This window comes from Amyelois transitella, chromosome Z (genome assembly GCF_032362555.1).
Source record: "Amyelois transitella isolate CPQ chromosome Z, ilAmyTran1.1, whole genome shotgun sequence".
Taxonomy (NCBI): Eukaryota; Metazoa; Arthropoda; class Insecta; order Lepidoptera; family Pyralidae; genus Amyelois; species Amyelois transitella.
The window spans coordinates 13511718-13532574 of record NC_083535.1 but is presented as its reverse complement, the minus strand read 5'-3'; the positions used below and the strand labels follow the sequence as shown (position 1 = coordinate 13532574).

The window sequence follows — 20857 nt, the reverse complement described above, 5'->3', positions numbered from 1 at the left end:
TGACAATGACATCGCTCGGTGTTTTTCCTCTCAGGAAGACCTACTCAAGCAAGCAGAAACGCTTATAAAACCTGTAGTATTTATTTTCTTATTACATATTGTTTAGATAATTTTAAGTCGGGATATAAAATAAAATACTGTGTTGGTAAAAATAAAGAAAATTATAATATAAAAATTAAAACATAAAAATAATCCTAACTTTAATTGCGTCTTGAATCATTGTTGTGAAATTAACAATTGACGAACACCATATTTCTTTAATTAAAAAATTACTTTTTACTTAGCGGCCATACAATTTAAAACATTCTGCCCGCCAAAGACGACAGTCTTTCAATTTATCTGCCATTCTGTCCACCATAGCCTATTATCACACCATATACCTATATCGAGTATACCAAAAACTTCAAGGGTTCAGTTCAGTTCATTGAGAAGTGAAGTGAAGTGAGAAGGCCTAGCTAGACGAAAGTATCTTAATCAAATTAAGGACGGCCTGGTAAAGGGTCAGGCCAAGAGTACCCGAAACCGCCGAGCTTGCATGAAGGGAGTTATGAATGAAGCGAAGGAAGTACGCAGAGATCGTGGAAGTGGAAAGATGTAGTCTAGTAAAAAGGCGTGATTTTATGTATGTATGTTCAGTCAGTTCATTTGTCCAATTAAATTCTCATTTTTTTACGTAATTTGATTTGTAGTGACAGGTTGCTAGCCCATCGCCTAAAATAAGAATCCCAAGTTTATAAGCCTATCCCTTAGCCGCCTCTTACGACGTCCATGAAAAATGAGATGCAGTGGTCCTATTTTTTATATTGGTGCTGGGAACCTCACGGCATATTTATCCAAGGACGAATAAAGCAAAAAAAATATATTTTATGTCTATGGTCGAAGCTTTGCTTTGGCTATGCTATGTTAGGGATGTGACATTGCTGATAAAAAATCGATGTTTATCTAAGCGGTTTATTTTTTAAGTATGGAAATCGATAAATAAATAATCGATATTTCTTAAGAAAATATTCGAATTAATTATATTAAAAGATTTTTTCATTTTTCAATTAATGTCAAAATAAACGGCATAACATTATATCAATAGATTTATTCATTAAAAATATACAACAGAAACAGTAAGTTCTTATAAAATCAACACAAATTAAAGTTTTATAACAATCAAGTTTGAAAAATGAAGTTTCAGCAACGAATAATGAATAACATATCAACAGAATGTCGGTTAAATACAGTTCATTGACTAACTCTATCAATGTTTGATTAAATGAATCATCTAAACTGTTTTGAAATTACAGGAGGAATGCTATCATAGATGCACAGATGGTGTTAATGTAATATTATGGAGCTATGATAGTATTATTTGGCAGTTCGCGTTCCGGGCTCCAAGCCAGAAGACCGAACATAATTTCGGGGTGCATTTATTGCAAAAATATGAAAAAACGATTAGTAATCGCTTATTAATTTTAAAAAATCTCGTATTTAAATCGATTTTTACTTTCATTCAAACATAATCGATTATTTCCATAATCGATTATTTTTTCACATTCCTAGGCTATGTGTGTTGGTACATACATAGTATCTCTATTTAGTTTGTGGTTGGTACACTGCAAATCTGTGCACACGTAGTCGTTTTATTTTGCTTGGTCTGTCTGTCTGTGACTGTTGGTGAAAGAAGAACGATACAAAAGTACAAATACATATTTTAGTGGCACTTTATTGGTAATTATAAGGTAAGTGTCGCAATTTTTCTGTTAATTCCTATTTAAGAGTTTATATTCAGATTCCATCAGTAAAAGCTATATACAGTGAATATTCTCACATTTAATATTCATATAGAGTTTGTGGTCTTCTAATTCTACATAAACCAATTTTTTTTTAGAAAGGTTAGTTAATAGAGAATAGAAATATTAGCCAAAATAGCTTTTCTTAAAGACAAGATTGCATTACCTTTAATTGGGTGCATTACCAATTCAATGTTTATTGTAATGAAAACAAGAAGACTCTTTGCTGATTGTTGTTTCTTTCTTTTATTTTTCTTCTATAGGTTATGTTGAAACTAGTTCAATTTGTGAGAATAACCTAGAAATCCTGTTTAGATCATAGAGATTATTTTCTATCCTTGTGAATGAACCTTAACCTACTGTGTTAAAAAAAGTTATTAGATATAGCACATCAAGAGTCCATAATCTAATGCTTAGCAAACAAAGCACATCTCTTGTATTGTATGTATTTTAGATTACAAAACAATTTGTTTTTAAATATTTGTAATCTGCCGCTTGCTATAACCTACAAATGTACTATTTCCCATAGTGACCAGTTCAGTAGGCGGAGATAACATCTTTCCACTTGCCATGATCTCTTTATACTTCCTCAGCTTCATCCACATTCATAACTCTTACCTGTAAGCTCGGTGGGTTTGGGTACTCTTGACCTGACCCTTTGCCAAGACGTCCTTTATTTGATCAAGATATGTTTGTCCAGCCTTCCTGAACCGACTTCCCTCCACACTCCTTGTACACCTGCTTAGTCAACCTACTTTCATACATCCTCTCCACATGACCAAACCATCTTAGCATACCTGCTATTCTGGTAACTACATCTTCTTTCACATCACAACATTCCCTTATGATACTGTTCCTTATCCGGTCACTCAATTTCACACCCATCATATTCCTTTCTTTTGCCACACCCAACTTTCACCCCCATACATTAATGTTGGGACCATGCTATGCCTATGCACAGTCAGGCGAGCCTTTTTGGACAGTTTCTGACTGCTCATAAAGGCATGCGTAAAGCTCCATTCACCATGTTCCCTGCATTCACTCTCCTCTCAATATTACTATCATCCGATAATAGCTTAGCATAATATATAATGCTCTAATGATTTCCAATAGTAAGAAGCTCAATACTAATTTTTTATTAATGCGAAATTTGGTTATTCTGCTTAAATTATAATTGCGAATGTTAATGTGTGGATATGTACATGTGTTTGTTACTTTTTGACATCAAAACTACTGAACCAATGCCTTAATTTGCAGGCAACGGCGAGTTATTATATATTGTTACTCTTATTTATTTACCAATTGTACATAAAAAACGTTAAACAACATTGCATAGATTCTGTTTATTTCTAAGGCAATCTCTTCCAGCTATTAGTCAATCCCTTGCAACCTATCCATTAGAAGATTTTCATGGGAAAGTTGCATTATAATAGCTGGATAATTAGTATTGTAACATTTAAATGAGTCTCAATCCTGAAAAGAGTGAAAGAGTCATTTGCCAAATCATTATTCAAATTAGAATGCCATAAAATTTGTTCTATTACAAATTGGGTCATTAACTTTAGCACATCAGGATTCAAATTAGGATGCCATATAATTAGTGCTATTATAAATCAGGTCATTAACTAAGTGCTGCTTGCGAATGACATATAATAAATTAAAAAAAATATTTGAGTATGTGTCAACCAATGCATTTACTTATTTGTAGTAACATAATATTGTATTGTGGTAGTCTAACGCATACTAACCCAACAGCCAGGTTTAACAAAAAATGTAGGTTTCCTCATCCATTCCCTAAACCAGTTAACAATCAAACCAATATACGGATAATGTATAAAGTCTGGAATTTTTTTTTTAGCAGGAATGCGATTCATGTGACTGGATTCTCTTTAATGTTTTACTTGTGTATTTATTTGAAACTAATGTAATATTTTTTTTTACAGCACTTTACCAGCTACAGCTGAACAGAAAAACCGATAATGGGGAAAGAGTAAGTATACATTTTATTTTTTTTGCAGTGTTTAGCTTTTAATGGAAAGGCAATAACTTTTTTTTTTAATAGATGTCTTTTTCTCACTGTGGTACGTAAAAGTGATATTGTAACCAAGATACAATTTCATACTTCTCTTTGATTTACATTTGTATCATTTTGTTGAACCATATTATATATTTTTATGTATGAATAAATCCATAATTTTGTATTTTAAGTTAGATGTTGAAAGGCTTTATAGTATCATAGTCTACAAATATTAAAAAGTTTTTAGCTTTAGTCCGTTCTTCATTATTGACCTGACAGTCCGAGTCAAAAAAAATTGTCAAAACTGAAAGATGGAGCCATAACACATATCATCAACATTTAACAATAGCCCAAAAAACCATGATATAAAATGAACTTTAAATATTCCCCTTACTCCAACGTCAGCATTAATGTTTCAATCAATCTGAACAACAGCCTAAATTCAAGGTGCTTTAGAAAGTTTATATCCTTGGATTAATATGCTGTACAAAAGTCGAGATAAATTAAATTTGTTCATACTCTTGCAGAGTTAGACAATGTATAGTGAATCGAAATGAAGAGACGACGCGGATAATAATCGTAAGTAAAAACCAAACCTATATCTTTGTTACAGTAAAAATGAATTGGAGAATGCCGCAAACGGCGACATCATCAAAAACGAAGATAAGAAGAAAAAGAGGAGTAAGAAGCACAAAAAACATAAGAGGGAGGCGGGCGACGAGGACGACAAGATCTACAGGAAGAAGAAGAGGTTGAGGAGGGAGAAACACAAGAGTCCCGAACCGGAGAGCGAGACCTCTCTGTCGGACGTTGAGGAGCTAATAAAGAAATCGCGACATTGCAAACCGCAACTGCGTAATGAATCGCTAGAATCGCCATTGATCGACTCGGGGGACTCGGCGCGGCAGAAGACCAAAAACGGGGACACCTCAGACGTGTCCCGGCCGAAGTCGCGCGCGCGCAGCAACGGCAGGAGTAGCCACAGTAAAAAATCCGAGGCCAAGGACGACGCTTTAGAAGTGATATCGTCCAATTCCGAAACGGGATACCAAGAGGACTGTGCGAGTCCGGAATTGACGATGATAGAGGATGATTTAAACCTGGAGGAGCTGATGAAGCAGAAAGAGTTGCTGCAAGCTCGCCTCGTCGCGTATTACTCTGATAAGAGCGACGATGAAAGTGACAAAAAGTCGAGTGAAGTTATATGTATAAATGATGATAAATCCCCGCCTCAGAAGAAACCGCGGCGCGATCGTGACCACAAGAGGAGTAGACACTCGCGGGAGAGATTAGCTGACGATAGACATAAGAAGAGGCACGAGGAAGATTTGAGGGAGATAATCGACAGGGAGAGTAGGAAGGAGAAGATGGAAGAGCGCAGGGAAAGGGAGAGGAAGGATAGGGAGAGGAGGAAGCAGCAAGAGGTGGACCGGGAGAGAGAGCGGGAGAGGGAGCGGAGGAAAGAGAGGGAGCGGGGAAGGGAGCGGAGGTCGTTGGAGGGACGTCGACGTGACCGGGAGTCCCGCTCGCGGCGGACGCGGGAGAGGTCGGTGGTGCGCCGCGACCGCTGGCACTCGGACCGGCGCACGCGCGACCGCAGCCGGGACAGGAGCCGCGACAGGAGCCGGGATCGGCGCCGGGAGCGCTCGAGGGACCGGGCAGGATATAGGGACAGGCGAAAGGTACGTAACACTTTTGTTTTTCACTATTTATCTTTTGCCCCGATCTGTTAGTGGTTGAGACAATGGAAATGATTGTTTGTTTCTGTTGTTATGTCTAAAATTAATGTTGCCTATCCAATATCTTAACTATTTTAAACTTCATGCTTTACAGTTATTAATAAAAACAAACTGAATTAAAATTTTCAAATCATATCATCCTATTTATAGAAATAAGGATCAAACTGCCTTCAAATTTCTATGATAGACAATCCTAACTCCTAATCCTAACCTCATGACTCCGTTTCAGAATTCCACAAACGAGGTGGCCCAAATAGTGCCCAGTTCGAGTGACTCCGAGCTGGACATAGACATCAACACGGATGAAGAAGAAGAAACCGAGGAACAGATCATTGAGAGGAGGCGGCAGCAGCGCGAGCAGTTGATGAAGGTATTATCAAGTTTTTATTAACCCCTTAGACAACTTACATACAGGGAAGACATAGTCAGCACAAAGGTTGAATGAAAGGAGACTGTTGGAATGTGAAGTTTATGAAAGGATAAACAGCATTGGTCTGTTTTATATTGTTGGTATATTGGTTAAGACCGGGACTAGAAAGGATGATGAGAAGGACTAATGATGATGACTTAAATTTAGTGTGTTTTACGATTCATGATCATGTTTTCTCTCGTCTCTGCGTGCTCCCGGTTGCAACCTCAACAGAAGTGTTTCAGAACTCAAGGTCCGACTTGTGACTTTGTTCTGTACATTTGTTCCGGTTTCCTCCGTCTTCGGATTTCAGTAAATTGGCTCGCATATAGTCCAACCATGATCTCTTCGGCCTGCCCCTTCTACCTGGGCCTGTAGTATTGTGGATTAATATATTTTATTTTTTTCAGAGGCTCGGAGGTGACACTAAAGACAACGAGAAAGACAAGGAGCAGGGGTCCACCACGCCCCCGCACCTGGACAAAGACAAACCTCAGGAGGCTGAAAAGGTAAGTCAACTTTCAATTGTTGATCAATAGTCTTTTTGAAAGAGTTATATTGCGTGAAAGTTTTCTCTTCGTTTCTCATAGGTTGACGGGATATTTTTAATCTTCTGCAATTTACTACACAAAAAATAACAGAACGAACATTTGAAATGAAGACTGTCAAGATTTTATTTTGTTATATAAGAATTCCTTGCCAAATACTGTAAGAGGTGTACTACTACCGTTGTATTTTTGGCGTAAATAAATAAATTTAAACAGAATAGCAAAAAAGACTGAATATTTTGTATAAGACGAGTGTCGTCCGTCACCCTGCAGCTTACCTATACAGGGTGTTTGGTAAATCGGGTCGTTTATTGAAATGGGGCACTCAGTTTCTGATTCTTGTTCCAAATAATAAGAAAATGAAAATTGGGGTTCAAATTATTGCCTTATTAACCAACAAAATTAGAAGGCTGGGAATCCACACCTATTTCTATTTCAGATACTACATCTCTTCCCTCGTTAGTTTGATATATTTTTTTGGAAAATTATATATTTTTCCAGTCTCTACGCTTGGACAAAAAGTGTAATGTCGAGAAGGATATGAGAGTATCAAACATTAAAGGAACCTGCATGCCTTGCCTCCAAGCGGACCAAACGTCCACCCAACCGTTAACCCCACCGCTGATCCGATCCCGCCCCGACATTCCTGTTAGTTACCTCCATTTATAGATAGATAGATAATTACCTAAGAAATAAAGAATCACTACTTATATTATAAATGCGAAACTAAGTTTGTAACCTCTATATTTTTTTTTGTTTATTACCTCTTCACGATTTATATACTGCACCATTCTGCTTAAAATTTTTGTTTATTTATAATTAAGAGTGTGGAGAAGGATATAGAGTACTTTCCCGGTATAAAAAAAGTTCCTGTGGGATTTGCGAAAAGCCTTTATTCTTTAGTAGGAGGTGCTTTATTCGCGTGTAGGTCTAAATTGTACTTTATTATAAGTAAATAGTGTAGGTGGCGCTAATAAATCATTTGAATTAGCGCGAGGGGCGCGCTTAGTCCCAATTCCCATGGGAATTTTCAGAACAAAATTACAGTACAGCCTATATTTTATAGGTTTTGCCTGACCGTATGTAAAATATAATTAAATTAGATCCATTTGGTTCAAGTTTATTTATAAAAATACAAAACTATGTCCTAATCTTTGTCTTTATATAATATTAATATCATCAGGTCAGGTCAGGGCATGATGAGAAAAAGAACTTTCTCTGATTGGCCTGAGTTTTGGATGTTTATCTATATAAGTATTTATTATAAAATATAGTATCGTTGAGTTAGTATCTCGTAACACAAGTCTCGAACTTACTTCGAGGCTAACTCAATCTGTGTAATTTGTCCTGTATATATAATTTGTCCTGTATATATATTTAATAATATTAATATGGTTTTTTAACAATTGTTTGCGTGATGCTTATAAATAACATAAAAATTATTTACAGAAAATCCGCTCCAAATCCGATACAATAGTTGAATTTAAGCCGAACTGCGCCTCAACACTGAAAATAAATGAAGTGGACGCCAACGTTTATGTTAGTTGTACAATTATAAAATAGTGTTATATCTTTCATGTAGTTAATTGTACATACATACATATTGTCACGTCTATATCCCTTGCGGGGTATAGACGCTACTATAAATTACTTAAATAAAAAAAAATCATTTTGCCTATACATATAATACGAGTATTTGCAGAGATTGTTCGGTCGACTTAGAAATAATAAAACTAAAATAAACAAGATAGTGGGTCCCGATGTTCAAGATAGCTTGTCTCAAAAGTTGTCAGTTAGTATTTCTTTCTTTTTTTTATTAGAGTGTCGATTAGGTGCGTGATGTTCATTAAAAGGCACAGGTTCAAATTCTACGTCAGCCATGTACCAATGACTATTTACGAAGTCACATACTAGTTTGAATACTAACCAATTCTCTTACGGGAAAACATCGCAAGGAAACCTGCACATTCATGCAACTGGATGTGTCACCATGATCCAATAAGTGTTTAGACGCTTCTGCAAAGGTTACAGATGTATCTTCCTGTAAATACCTGGCTCACTCAATCACGAAACCATGGTCTAAGGCATAACCCTGCCTCTTCAGAGTGGTGAATAGTCAGTTGGAAGAAAATTCAAGTAGTTTTGAAACAAATAGATTTATCAGTATCAGTCTGAGAGAATGAACTTTAAAAAAAATAATAATTGCAGAAAGTGTATACCGACTTTAAAAGAAGCGAGAGAGATTTGGATGCATTACTTAAAACTGAGGAGAAGAATGAAGATTACATCAATGATCTTAAGGTTTGATCAATGATTTAATCCATCAGTATTTATTTACAATATTCTTTTTTAACTATGCGACCTCAAATAGTATTTTTCAAGAATTTATGTTTGTTTTTAATCGGATTTAAAACTGCCTAATTTTTTGTAGTTGGTTGTAATATTTTTTCGGAAAACATACATTTAACCACGTCTTTATCCTTTACGGAGTAGACGAAGCCAACGACCTCGAAATGACTAAAGGGTCACGGGCATTTGTTGAGATTCATTTATATCAACTTTGACCTGGCCGAGCATCGAATCTGAAGCCTTGAATTGTGACTCTAATGCAAGCACCTTACTACTGCATAGGACAGACAATCATACAAGCGTTGAAAAGACTGATAGGCCACGTTCAGCTGTTTGGCTAATGATAGAATTGAGATTCAAATGGTGACAGGTTTCCATTCATAACTCTCTTCGTTTCATCGTCGTAGATAATTTAATTGTAATAAAACGGTTTCAGAGACTTTACGGTGATATAAAACGAAGCGAGAAGGATCTCAAAGGCATAATCACGAATGAAATACCACCAGAGTCCCCATATGCCGAAGAATTGGCCGTTAGTAACATTTTTGACAACGTTGAATAAGTGTGTAAACGTCTTTATTTTATTTATTTTTTTATTTGGAAATCATGTTGTCATAATATATCTTGTACAAAATCTCATTTAGTTACTTCAGACCATTTACATTACAGTGTAGCGGAATGCTTAAAAATCTTTATTTTATATCTATATCCCTGCATCAGCTGTTTGGCTAAACGACAGTATTGAGATTCAAATAGTGACAGGTTGCTAGACAATCGCCTAAGAGGAGAATCCCAAGTTAAGCCTGTCCTTTAGTCGCCTTTTATTTGAGTAAATACACCAAATATTTCAGAAACTGTATGGAAAAGAGAAGGATCAAGACGGAGGTTTAGAACTGAACAAGATTTGGGACTATAAGGATAATCCATATGCTGATGATTTGGCTGTTAGTGTTGAGTTACAGTATTTGTCAAATTAAATACAAATAAAATTGAATAATCGTGCTTCTGCGATGTATTTAAACACTGTCCTTTACCACGCACCTTCGTCCGCGGTAATTTAGCGCCACCGACAAAAGTATATAGGTTTTAGGCAAATCCCATTTGAACTATAATATGTTTGTATGTTTGTAAACTCTTTATTGCACATAAAAAATAATATAACAAAATACAAAACAGTCGTTGGATTTAGAAGAATTATACCAATTGGGATTTCTACTAGTCAACCAAAATAAAAATGAAAATCTATAAACAGGGCAACGCACATAAATGGCGTTAAGGGTACATTTTAATAATAAATCAAATTCCAATTAATTAATGATAAACATACGTAAATAATATATGTATGTATATATAAACTTACATAAATTTAAGTACACTTAAATGTTAGATGCATCAGAAAACACTTGATAGTATTTACCGGAATGAAAGGTACTTTGTCCTCATCCAGACTCTTAATAAAGAATGAAATTTCGAGAACAATATGACATGCCATTATACATGTATTTGATGTCAAACTTTCATGGTAAATTATCCGCATTGGGTTGTTTAACTTAACACAAAAATTGTGTTAACATCTTTTACATTTCAATAACATGATTACTCAACATTTGTCCGCAGAAACTTTACGGCGACAGCAAAGAGTCCAAAGAGTCAGAGTCGAAGACGTCGACAGCGACTAAGGCGGAGTGGCTCGAGCCCGACCCGCCGGAGGCCGGCCCCGAGGACGCGAAGACCATGGTGAAGCTGGCCAAGTCCGGGATGGTCGCCGGCGAGTGGGACATGTTCGCTGATCAGGACAACTTTGATCTAGACGTAAGTATCATTTTGAATTTTTTTAACCTTTGTCCATATTTTCAGAACTAGTAATTGTACTTCATATCTTTTCCGCTAGGGAAATAGACGTGATTATATGTGTGTGTAACTACTTCATTTCTTTATCTGTTATGCAATAATACATACACAGGGAACCACACGGCATCTTAAGCGATAAACAAAAACAATAGTTTTGCGATGACTTAGTGAAGGCCACTTTCTGCTGGCTTGATGTAATTTAAACATTACGACAAGTTTTTGCCGTGTCGTGTGGTGCTTCTAAAATGCTTGTGCATTTTTGACATAATTTGCACAGTGTGTACATATTTTATTTTATTTTTATTTATTCGTATATTAATAATTAGTTCTAAATTCATTCATGTTTTTTAATGTAAACAATGTGCATTCGTCCACGATTTTCATTAATAAGAGATCTATATTTGTAAATTGACGTCCGGTGAAAATGCTGCAGTGCAGTTTGTTCCGCCGCTTCTTTTACACATGCGCTTTGGAAGCGTTAATTACATTTAAGTGATGTGACGTCAACAAGTGATACCTCGTATCCAATTCTAATTAGGTATATTGTATTGTTTTAGACCACAACGGCCGGCAAACCCCGAAGTAAAAACGCTTTGGAGAACCCCTCGCTGACCGACAACTGGGACGACGCCGAGGGCTACTACAGGTAATGTCTCCCTTACTTCATACATAATTACTTGAAATACATTGGTTTTTTTATATGAGACTAGCCACCCGCCCCGGCTTCGCACGGGTGCAAAATTCGAAAAAAAACCGATATGTTTATTTATCAAAACATGATTTTACGACACCACATTAGAAACCCTCAAAATAACGGTATTTCTCCATTATTTAATAGATGTTGTTATACATAAAAACCTTCCTCTTGAATCACTTTACCTGTTACAAAAAACCGCATCAAAATCCGTTGCGTAATTTTAAAGATTTAAGCATACAGACAGACTAAAATAGCGACTTTGTTTTATACTATGTAGTGAAGCGACAGGTTGAAGACTTACTTCTTAGATGGTGAAGCACAGTCGATAGGAAGAGTTGACGGAAAAGGATATCAGCTAAATATGGAAGAAATAAATTAAGACTAATACACAAAAAAATTAATAGGACCACTCCGTCTCTTTCCCATGGATGTCGTAAAAGGCGACTAAGGGATAGAATTATAAATTTGGGATTCCTTCTTTGGACGATGGGCTAGCAACCTGTCACTATTTGAATCTCAATTCCATCATCATTGATATCATCTGCATATGTGTGGCCTATCAGTATTTTCAGGACATGACTGTAATTATGTTATGTTTTACACAGAGTGCGTATCGGCGAGGTCCTGGACAACCGGTACAGCGTGTACGGGTACACGGGACACGGCGTGTTCTCCAACGTGGTGCGCGCCCGCGACCAGGCCAGGGGGAACAGCGATGTGGCTGTCAAGATCATCAGGAACAATGATATCATGTATGTATGATTTTCTACATTGACAATTAATAATTTGAATTATTTGCCGGTTCATATCCGGCTCGAAGGACCAATTTGTAAGAGCTCAATCTTGTAATCGGATTGTTATTAAAATTTGTTCTGATTTATATTTACATCACTTTATACCTTAGGGGTTAGATAGAGATAACAGTCTCGAAAAAACTGAAAAGACACATTCGGCTTTATTCAGGCTTAATGATGGAATTGAGATTCCAATAGTGACAGGTTGCTAGCCCATCGGCTAAAAGAAGAATCCACAAGTTAATTATAGCCTTTTACAATTTGCACGTGTAGTGAAACAGTTGGCATCATATTGGTTTCTCTATCATGACTAACATACATACATACATATGATCACGTCTTTATCCCTTACGGGGTAGACAGAGCCAACAGTTTTGAAAAAACTGATAGGCCACATTTAGCTGTTTGGCATTATGATAGAATTGAGATTCAAATAGTGACGGGTTGCTAGCCCATCGCCTAAAAGTAGAATCCCAAGTTTATGAGCCTATACCTTAGTCGCCTTTTACAAAATCCATGGGAACGAGATGGAGTGGTCCTATTCTTTTTTTTTTATTGGTGCCGGGAACCACACAGCATGACTAACTTTAATAGTTTCTCATTACTGCAGGCACAAGACCGGTCTACGCGAGTTGGAAATGCTGAAGCGGCTGAACGATGCCGACCCGGAGGACAAGTTCCACTGTCTCCGTCTGTTCCGTCACTTCTTCCACAAACGGCACCTCTGCATGGTCATGGAGCCCCTGTCCATGAACCTGAGGGAGGTGCTGAAGAAGTACGGCAAGAACAGCGGCATCCACATCAAGGCGGTCAGGAGTTACACCCAGCAGATGTTGCTGGCGCTCAAACTGCTGAAGAAGACTGGTATCATGCATGCCGGTAAGTAGTCGTGGTTGTTTTTTTTTTTTAATACACCTAGCGTTATCCGTGAATCAAGGTCCTCCAGAGCTTGTCGGGAATTGTTGGCTCTCAAACTGGCGCACCCCTCTAGAGTGATGAGAATGTAATTAGATATATATATAATCACGTCTATACCCTTGCAGGGTAGACAGAGCCAACAGTCATCAAAAGAATGACTGGGGTCTCTATTCAGCCATTTGACATGATGATAGAATTGAGGTTCAAATAGTGACAGGTTGCTAGCCCATCGGCTAAAAGAGGAGTCCCAAGTACCTATATAAGCCTGTCCCTTAGTCGCCTTTTACGACATCCATGGGAAAGTGATGGAGTGGTCCTATTGTTTTTTCTATTGGTGCCGGGAACCACACGGCATTAAGCACACCGATTGAACTCTTATCTATCTCATCGGCTATCTGGAGTTACAAAAATAAGAGAATACAAGTAAGTAGTATCACTAAGTCAAGTAGCTGAACGTGGCCGATCAGTCTTTTCAAGACTGTTGGCTCTGTCTATCCCACAAGGGATATAGACGTGACCATTTGTATGTATGTAGAATACAAGTAAGCCTTGTCAAATTTCGTGAAAATGGGTGCCGGATAATTTAAATAAGTAATTTTTTTTTTTTATTTTGTTACAGACATAAAACCGGACAACATCCTGGTCAACGAGAGCAAACTGATGCTAAAGCTCTGCGACTTCGGCGCTGCGACTCACGTGACCGACAACGAGTTCACTCCTTACCTCGTGTCCAGGTTCTACCGAGCACCGGAGATCATACTCGGAGTACCATACGACTACAGTATAGACATGTGGTCGACTGCGTGCACCATATTCGAGTTGTCGACGGGGAGAATAATGTTCATAGGCAAATCCAACAATGAAATGTTGAAATATTTCATGGATTTAAAAGGGAAGATACCGAACAAGATTATCAAGAAGGGCATTTTTAAGGAGCAACATTTCGATGCAAATTGTAATTTTATGTACCACGAACTGGACAGGATAACGGAGCGGGTAAGTTTTCTGTTTTTTTTTTTTTTTTTTTTTTTTCTTTTTTTTTTATTATTTTTTTTTTTATATTTCTAACTATATTTACAAAAAAATATATATGTAATTTTGAAGTTTAAAAATAAAGTAAGAATAAACAAAATAGTAGATAGCAAAATATATAATACGAACAAACATACATACATATAGTCACGTCTATATCCCTTACGGGCAGAGCCAATAGTCCTAAAAAGACTGATAGGCCACATTCAGCTGTTCAGCTTAGTGATAGAATTAAGCTTTAAATAGTGACAGGTTGCTAGCCTGTCGCCAAAAAGAAGTTTCTAAGCCCTTAGTCACCTTTTACGACATCCAGGCGAAAGAGATGGAATGGTCCTATTCTTTTTTTCTATTGGTATGGTAACTAAAAACATTTTGTTTATAATTGAAACAAAGTTGCGACATGAGTTAAATGTTTTCGATTGTTTTACTATCATATTCACTTGATTTCTTTTTAAATCTTATTACATAATTAAATTTTGAACATTTTTAACGTACCTACAATATGTATAATAACAGAAATTTTATTTTTGTTCAACAGGAGAAAGTTGTGATAATGTCAAGTATAAAACCGACCAGGGACCTCCAATCGGAACTGGCGCCTCCCCACCACCGGCTGCCGGCGCCGGAAGCCAAGAAGATGGCCCAGCTCAAAGATCTGCTCGAGAGGATGCTGATGCTGGACCCCTCCAAACGGGCATCTGTCAACCACTGCCTCGCTCACCCCTTCATACAAGAGAAAATATAGCATTCGAAAAACCAGTGATAGTGATTTGTATATAGTACAATACGAATGTGCATAAAAAATGGACAAGTGTCGTCTCTGCCTACCACTACGGGTAGAGGCATGATTTATATTCATGCACACGGCTAATATAATAGTTTTAGTGACTGTAAATAGTTAATTTCGGGTTTTGGGAATTGAAGTGCCCGTGAAGGATAGCAAAATTGATGGTTTTGTTAGAGATTCTGGAATATTGGCTTGATCACATCAATTTGATTGATGTCATTGTGGTTAGAAGTGACTTTGCTGTGTTCATTTTGAGTCAACTATCAAAGCCCTTTCTCTTTTATAGTAACAAACAAATTAACACATAAAAATAGAATAAAACTTATGCGGTATGAATGCGGCTTAAGCATGATCTCTACCGTCAATCAAAATAAGGGCAATATATTCTCAGTTATCTCTCAAGTAGTTATTTAAAATGAATACAGCAAAGTACTACTTCATTGAGAGGAAACGATAGATTAATCAATAAGTCGATCCAACAAAAGGCATGCGTAATTCTGGATAAGAACCTCTATGTAATCCGTCTGCGCTTTTTTTATATAAAGCCTTTTTTATAGGTTGACTTCCATCATACATTGTCTTCATGAGAAATCTTAATAATTAATGTTACAACTTACATATGCAATGCAAATTTACTATAGTAATTTGTCACAATTGTATTCTTGTATATAAATACTTTTAATTTGTACCGATAGATATTTACCAAAGTTGGTAAGGCATATTGATATGTATTTTCATATCTCTTTCCTGCCTAAAAGGCAAGTGAAAATTTGTTCAGTGAAAGTATATATAGATTGTAATATTATTTTTTGTCATAGATATAAATAAAACAAACTGTCAATTTTAAATGAAGGAAGGATACCAGTGAATTCAACATTACCTCAGAAATCTGATCTTATATTTTATTGAGTATCACGAAAGAACAAGATAGCTCTGTTCAGAAAATGACCAAAAATTACAGATAGTTGTACTTATCTCAAATGCAAATTTTGAATTTATCAGGAAAGGAATTTGTAATAAGTAATAGAGCCTACAAGAATATTATCTTGTGTTTTATAATCTACAATTGAATTAATTTTAGAAAATCACAATATGTACCATGTGATTGCTTTTGGTATGGTAATGTAATGAATTTTAGGAGAATTCTATAGAACTAAATGATGTGAAATATTGTATAGAAAAACCGGCAAAGTCAGTATCGGGCCACGCGAAGCGTAGGATTCTGTAGTTTTTCCATCTCAAGTAGAATTGAACAATTTTTATTGTTCCATTTCATTTGTTTCGGAATTATAAATTCAACTACAAGATTACTGTAAAACAATAAATATTCCCAATTTCAGATGTTTTTTGTTCTGTTTCAATGCCATTGGGGAATATTATGAATGTTGATGAGACTTATTCTGTCTATCATAACTTTAAACAAGCCATAAAATAAAGAAATATGCTCTATTATTGTTCCTGAATAACTTCACAGGCCTATTCCTAAATTAGTATTTTAAGTAGTTTAATTAGGTCTAGTTTATTTATCCATTAAATTTTGTTATATGTTCAATTTCAACCATGTTTAATTTCTTAAACCCATGATTTTAATTTCTTATCTTAATATCTGCAAAGTGCGAACATGCAATGAAAGCAGGTTGACTAAGCAGATATACAAGGAGAGTGTGGAGGGAAAGGTCGGAGTGGGAAGATCTAGACGAACGTATCTTGATCAAATTAAGGACGTCCTGGTAAGGGTCAGGTCAAAAGTACCTGAAACCATGTGCGTCAGAATGGCTGGTTGTCTGTGGCTTTGGTCTAAGAGAGTTGATCCAAAAATTGCTACATAATTGCTTATATTTGCTACATTTAATAAATAATTGCTACATACGATATATATCTAGAAATAAAATATTTTTTTTGACCAGCCATCCTGACGTTTGGTTGGCTGGTCACATCCTAGTTTAACGCCAAGCATGCACAGTTTCCTGAAATGTATTGCGTCAATAATTGCTACATATTTACTTCATTTATATTATTTAGCTGTAACTTCAAACATGTGTTAAATGAAGGATGTAGCAATCATTTCAATTATCACAAGGAAAAAGTGCCTGATAAAATAATAAAGGCAAATACTCAGTTATGTAGATTTCGTTGGCTTAATTTTTTAGGCTCTGGTAACCGTGTAAGTAATACGATTTATGCAATAAAAAATATGCACCTACCCTCAATAAATCAAAGTATCAATATTGGAATTACAGAGTTGACTTGTTTAATGTTATTCTACACTATAAATAATAAGGAATAAGTAGATACTTACTGCTTCTTGAACCTATATTTAATTCGTTTTTTGGTGTTTGTGACGATGAAGAGAGGAAGAAAGTTTGTCGTGCCACTCGAAGAACAAAAAAGGGTTTTCTTGCAATACAAAAAGTATTTTCCAAGTAAGTCAGATTTACCAGCATCTACAGATCCACTGTTTGGTGAAATTAGTAATGCATTAGCCAATAAGATTACGACACAGGCACTGTACCTTTCAGTTAAGAAAAATTTTGATTACTTTTTTAGACCAAATGATGATATTTGCTGTGAAGAGCCAAGCACAATTACTTTAAATGATAAATGTGATAATAGAATAGAAAATAAATGCCAAGACGGCAGCAACAAATCGCTTGGAAACACATTAACGTATAATTTTTTAATTGATACGTATCAGTGGGAGCGTTTGCAACCAATAACTAAACGCATAAAATTAAATAAAGGATCTGAGTCTGTCTTTAGATTGAAAAATCTTTTGCCTAAACATCAGTGGGCTCATCAATTGCGAGAAAAAATTTGGGATGTTCATCCAACCGCACACAGTTGGACATTTAAACAGTATTCAATTTCTATGAACACCAATATAACGTGCACTGGATCTTGTAAACAATGTGCAGCTGATGTGAAAGTTATTATTAGCTGGCCTTCGGATAAAATTGCTCAATGCAAATGCATTATAACAAATTACGACGAAACATTTGTTCATACTCCAATAAGAAAAATAAAACTTTCTCCTGTTAAAAGAGCTGAAATAGCCGAAGAACTTAAATATGTTTCCGCTATTTCATATCGTAACTCAATGGCAAATAATTATAATTTAGATGTTAATTCAGATGAGCCTGAACCTACTCATTTACCAACAACGGGGTGCTTACGTCAAATAAAACACGAACATAAAAAAAGTTCACTTTTTCATCAAAACCAAATACTTTCTTTATGGCTAATGACCCAAATATCGCCTTACAAAGAAGCTATCAAACATATCTCTGTGTATCCATTTTATATTTATTATTGGGATCCGTGCCAAGATCAATATTACAAAGAATTTAAAAAAACGGGCAAGTTAATTGTTAGTATAGATGCCACCGGAAGCATTTTCAAAACATTTGGGCCTATAGATAATGTTACAATTACCAAACACATATTGTTTTATGTATGTGTAATGAAAACATATGAAGGTCACAGTAGTATCCCAGTAACCCAAATGGTATCAGAAAGCCATTCTATGGACACAATATACAAATGGCTGGAATCATGGCACGTGAGCAATCCAAAACCAGACGAAATCATTGTCGATGAGTCATCTGCGCTGATTGGTGCTTGCGTAAAGGCCTTTACGAAACATAACTCTACTAAAGATTATGCTATTGAATCCTACAGAAAATTAGAAGAAGACGAAAAAAGCGACGATTGCTACATTAGAATAGACACTAGTCATTTTGTGAAAATAATTTTTAATTTAACGTGTTTTAAGCACGTCGACAATAGGGTCAAATTATTTTATATTAAATGCCTGTTAGCTTTGAAGGAGTGCGTAAATTTTGAAAAATCCAAAGAAATATTGACTGATATCATTACAGTTTGTTTGAATGAACACGACGGCAGTAATAAATCCAATTCTCCTTCTAGATGTGAGTTGGCTAAGAATCGATTAAAGACATTGAATCAGTTTCAGACTCTAGATACAGAGATAGAGATTCAAGAGAGTGACAGAATAAATGATGTGCCTAAAGCTGAAAAGTCAGTATTCGAAAATAAAACTGATACCAAATTAAGTGAAGAGAACAGATTTTTTAAATGGTTGACCAACAAAGTTGAAACAGAAAAAATATTAATTACACTGGATACTGAAGATATAGGCAATCACGACAATTTGTACCACTATCCTGCTTTTATAGGAACTCTATCACGTTTACTGAATCTTTTTCCTTTGTGGTCAAACGTAATGAAGAATATTTATGATTCCGATATCGAGGCACCTACTTCTTCAAATGTCGAATCATACTTTAAAACAATAAAAAGACTGCTATTACACCTAAGCACAAAATCACACAGACTAAGAACAGATGAATTCATTATGAAACATTTAGAATTTTTAAAAGGAGAGATCAAGGTTGCACCGAGAAAATCGATACTGCCGAACATTACTCTAAAAAAAAATACTGGAGCTGATTTTCATACTAAGGAAAAGGAAATAAAAAGAGATTCAAAAACGTCTACGCAGAAGTCTAGCAAGGAGCCGAAGGAAGAGTTTACAGAAGATTCTATTTTTTCCGAGGATCCTACCTTCATCGAAAACTGGAAAGGGAAAGGAAATGTTACTAAAAGAAGAAAAACTTTGAAACCGGTTATTTTTTTGTCTAACGGAAGCAAGCTAAAAATTGATAACAAAAATATTATATTGAGGAATACATGCGCGATTGACTCGGTATGTCAGGCGTTAGCTATAGCATATATCGATGGCTATCGGATAAGTCAAATAATACATAAAAGTGAAAATTTATTCTGTAAACTAGTCAGACTCATGAGTGGAAGGAATACAGATGAAGTGTACAAAATAAGATCTGAAATGGCTCTAATCTATTTTTCAAAAGTTGAAAAAGAATCCTCTGTGGAAGTCAGATGTGAGTGCAATGTAAATAATATATTTGAGCGCATTTTGATAGACTGTATATACAGTGCAGATGAACGTGAACATTGTACAGAATCAGATTGTGTAATAAATAAAGTTCAGCGTAAGATACCTGTTCTACACGTTGATATAGCGTCATCCATTAATGATTTACAAGTATCCGCAAATACTTTAATTAATGCTCAAGAACTTACAGAATGCCGGCGTAGTCAATGTAAAGGTGTCAAATCATTTAGTGTATCTTTACGAGATCTTATAGCATTCGAATTCAATTCCGATCAATTTATTTCAATAGATGATCCACCAACATCTCTATTGTTAGAAGGATCTGAGTTCCATTTACTAGCAATAATAGAGTTCGTGCCTCCAATATGTGGAGCGCTAATTGGTCACTATAAAGCTCATTGTAGACGAAATTTAAAATGGATATGTTATGATGACGAATCGAAAAAAATTACGAAGAGTAAAAAGAAGCTAATACCACATTGTATAATATATGCGAAAAAATAATGTAAATATCAGATCAATCAATACCAAATTTAATATTTTTTAATTGTAATATAATTAAACTGAAACATAAGTACAACCCACATTTTGTTTTTATTTACGATAATGTTCTTACTATCCACTAACTTAACATGCCATTTAATAATTCAAACCGCCTGCTGTTCAGTAAAAAATACTGCATCTATTTGCCTATTTTATTTTATCAGGCACTTTTCCTTGGGATAATTTCAATAATTGCTACATCGTTTATTTAACACATATTTGAAATTACAGCTAAATAATATAAATGAAGTAAATATGTAGCAATTATTGACGCAATACATTTCAGGAAACTGTGCATGCTTGGCGTTAAACTAGGATGTGACCAGCCAACCAAACGTCAGGATGGCTGGTCAAAAAAAATATTTTATTTCTAGATATATATCGTATGTAGCAATTATTTATTAAATGTAGCAAATATAAGCAATTATGTAGCAATTTTTGGATCAACTCTCTTAGACC

At 35.6% G+C, this 20857-nt stretch overlaps 1 protein-coding gene across 3 annotated transcripts; it reads left to right on the top strand.

Annotated features, from left to right (window-relative positions):
• The first annotated feature begins 1595 nt into the window (after nt 1-1595).
• Nucleotides 1596-16477, top strand: LOC106129523 (uncharacterized). Of its 3 annotated transcripts, XM_060953614.1 has the most exons (13): nt 1596-1727; nt 3722-3768; nt 4409-5477; nt 5764-5904; nt 6354-6452; nt 9277-9372; nt 9692-9784; nt 10458-10652; nt 11249-11337; nt 11994-12140; nt 12793-13061; nt 13720-14096; nt 14671-16477. In XM_060953614.1, the coding sequence occupies exons 2-13, from the start codon at nt 3758-3760 to the stop codon at nt 14875-14877; spliced, it is 2793 nt and encodes a 930-aa protein (XP_060809597.1). In that variant the 5' UTR covers nt 1596-1727; nt 3722-3757; the 3' UTR covers nt 14878-16477. The 3 variants fall into 3 exon arrangements, with proteins under 3 accessions (XP_060809597.1, XP_060809598.1, XP_060809599.1); XM_060953615.1 differs by lacking the exon at nt 9692-9784; XM_060953616.1 differs by lacking the exons at nt 9277-9372; nt 9692-9784.
• Nucleotides 16478-20857: the final 4380 nt, after the last annotated feature.

What these genes read in the sequence shown, in the direction of transcription:
- LOC106129523 (XM_060953614.1), top strand. An exon ending in AACCTCAGGAGGCTGAAAAG is followed by an intron (nt 6,453 to 9,276) that starts GTAAGTCAACTT and finishes AAACGGTTTCAG; the next exon opens with AGACTTTACGGTGATATAAA. An exon ending in AGGACAACTTTGATCTAGAC is followed by an intron (nt 10,653 to 11,248) that starts GTAAGTATCATT and finishes GTATTGTTTTAG; the next exon opens with ACCACAACGGCCGGCAAACC.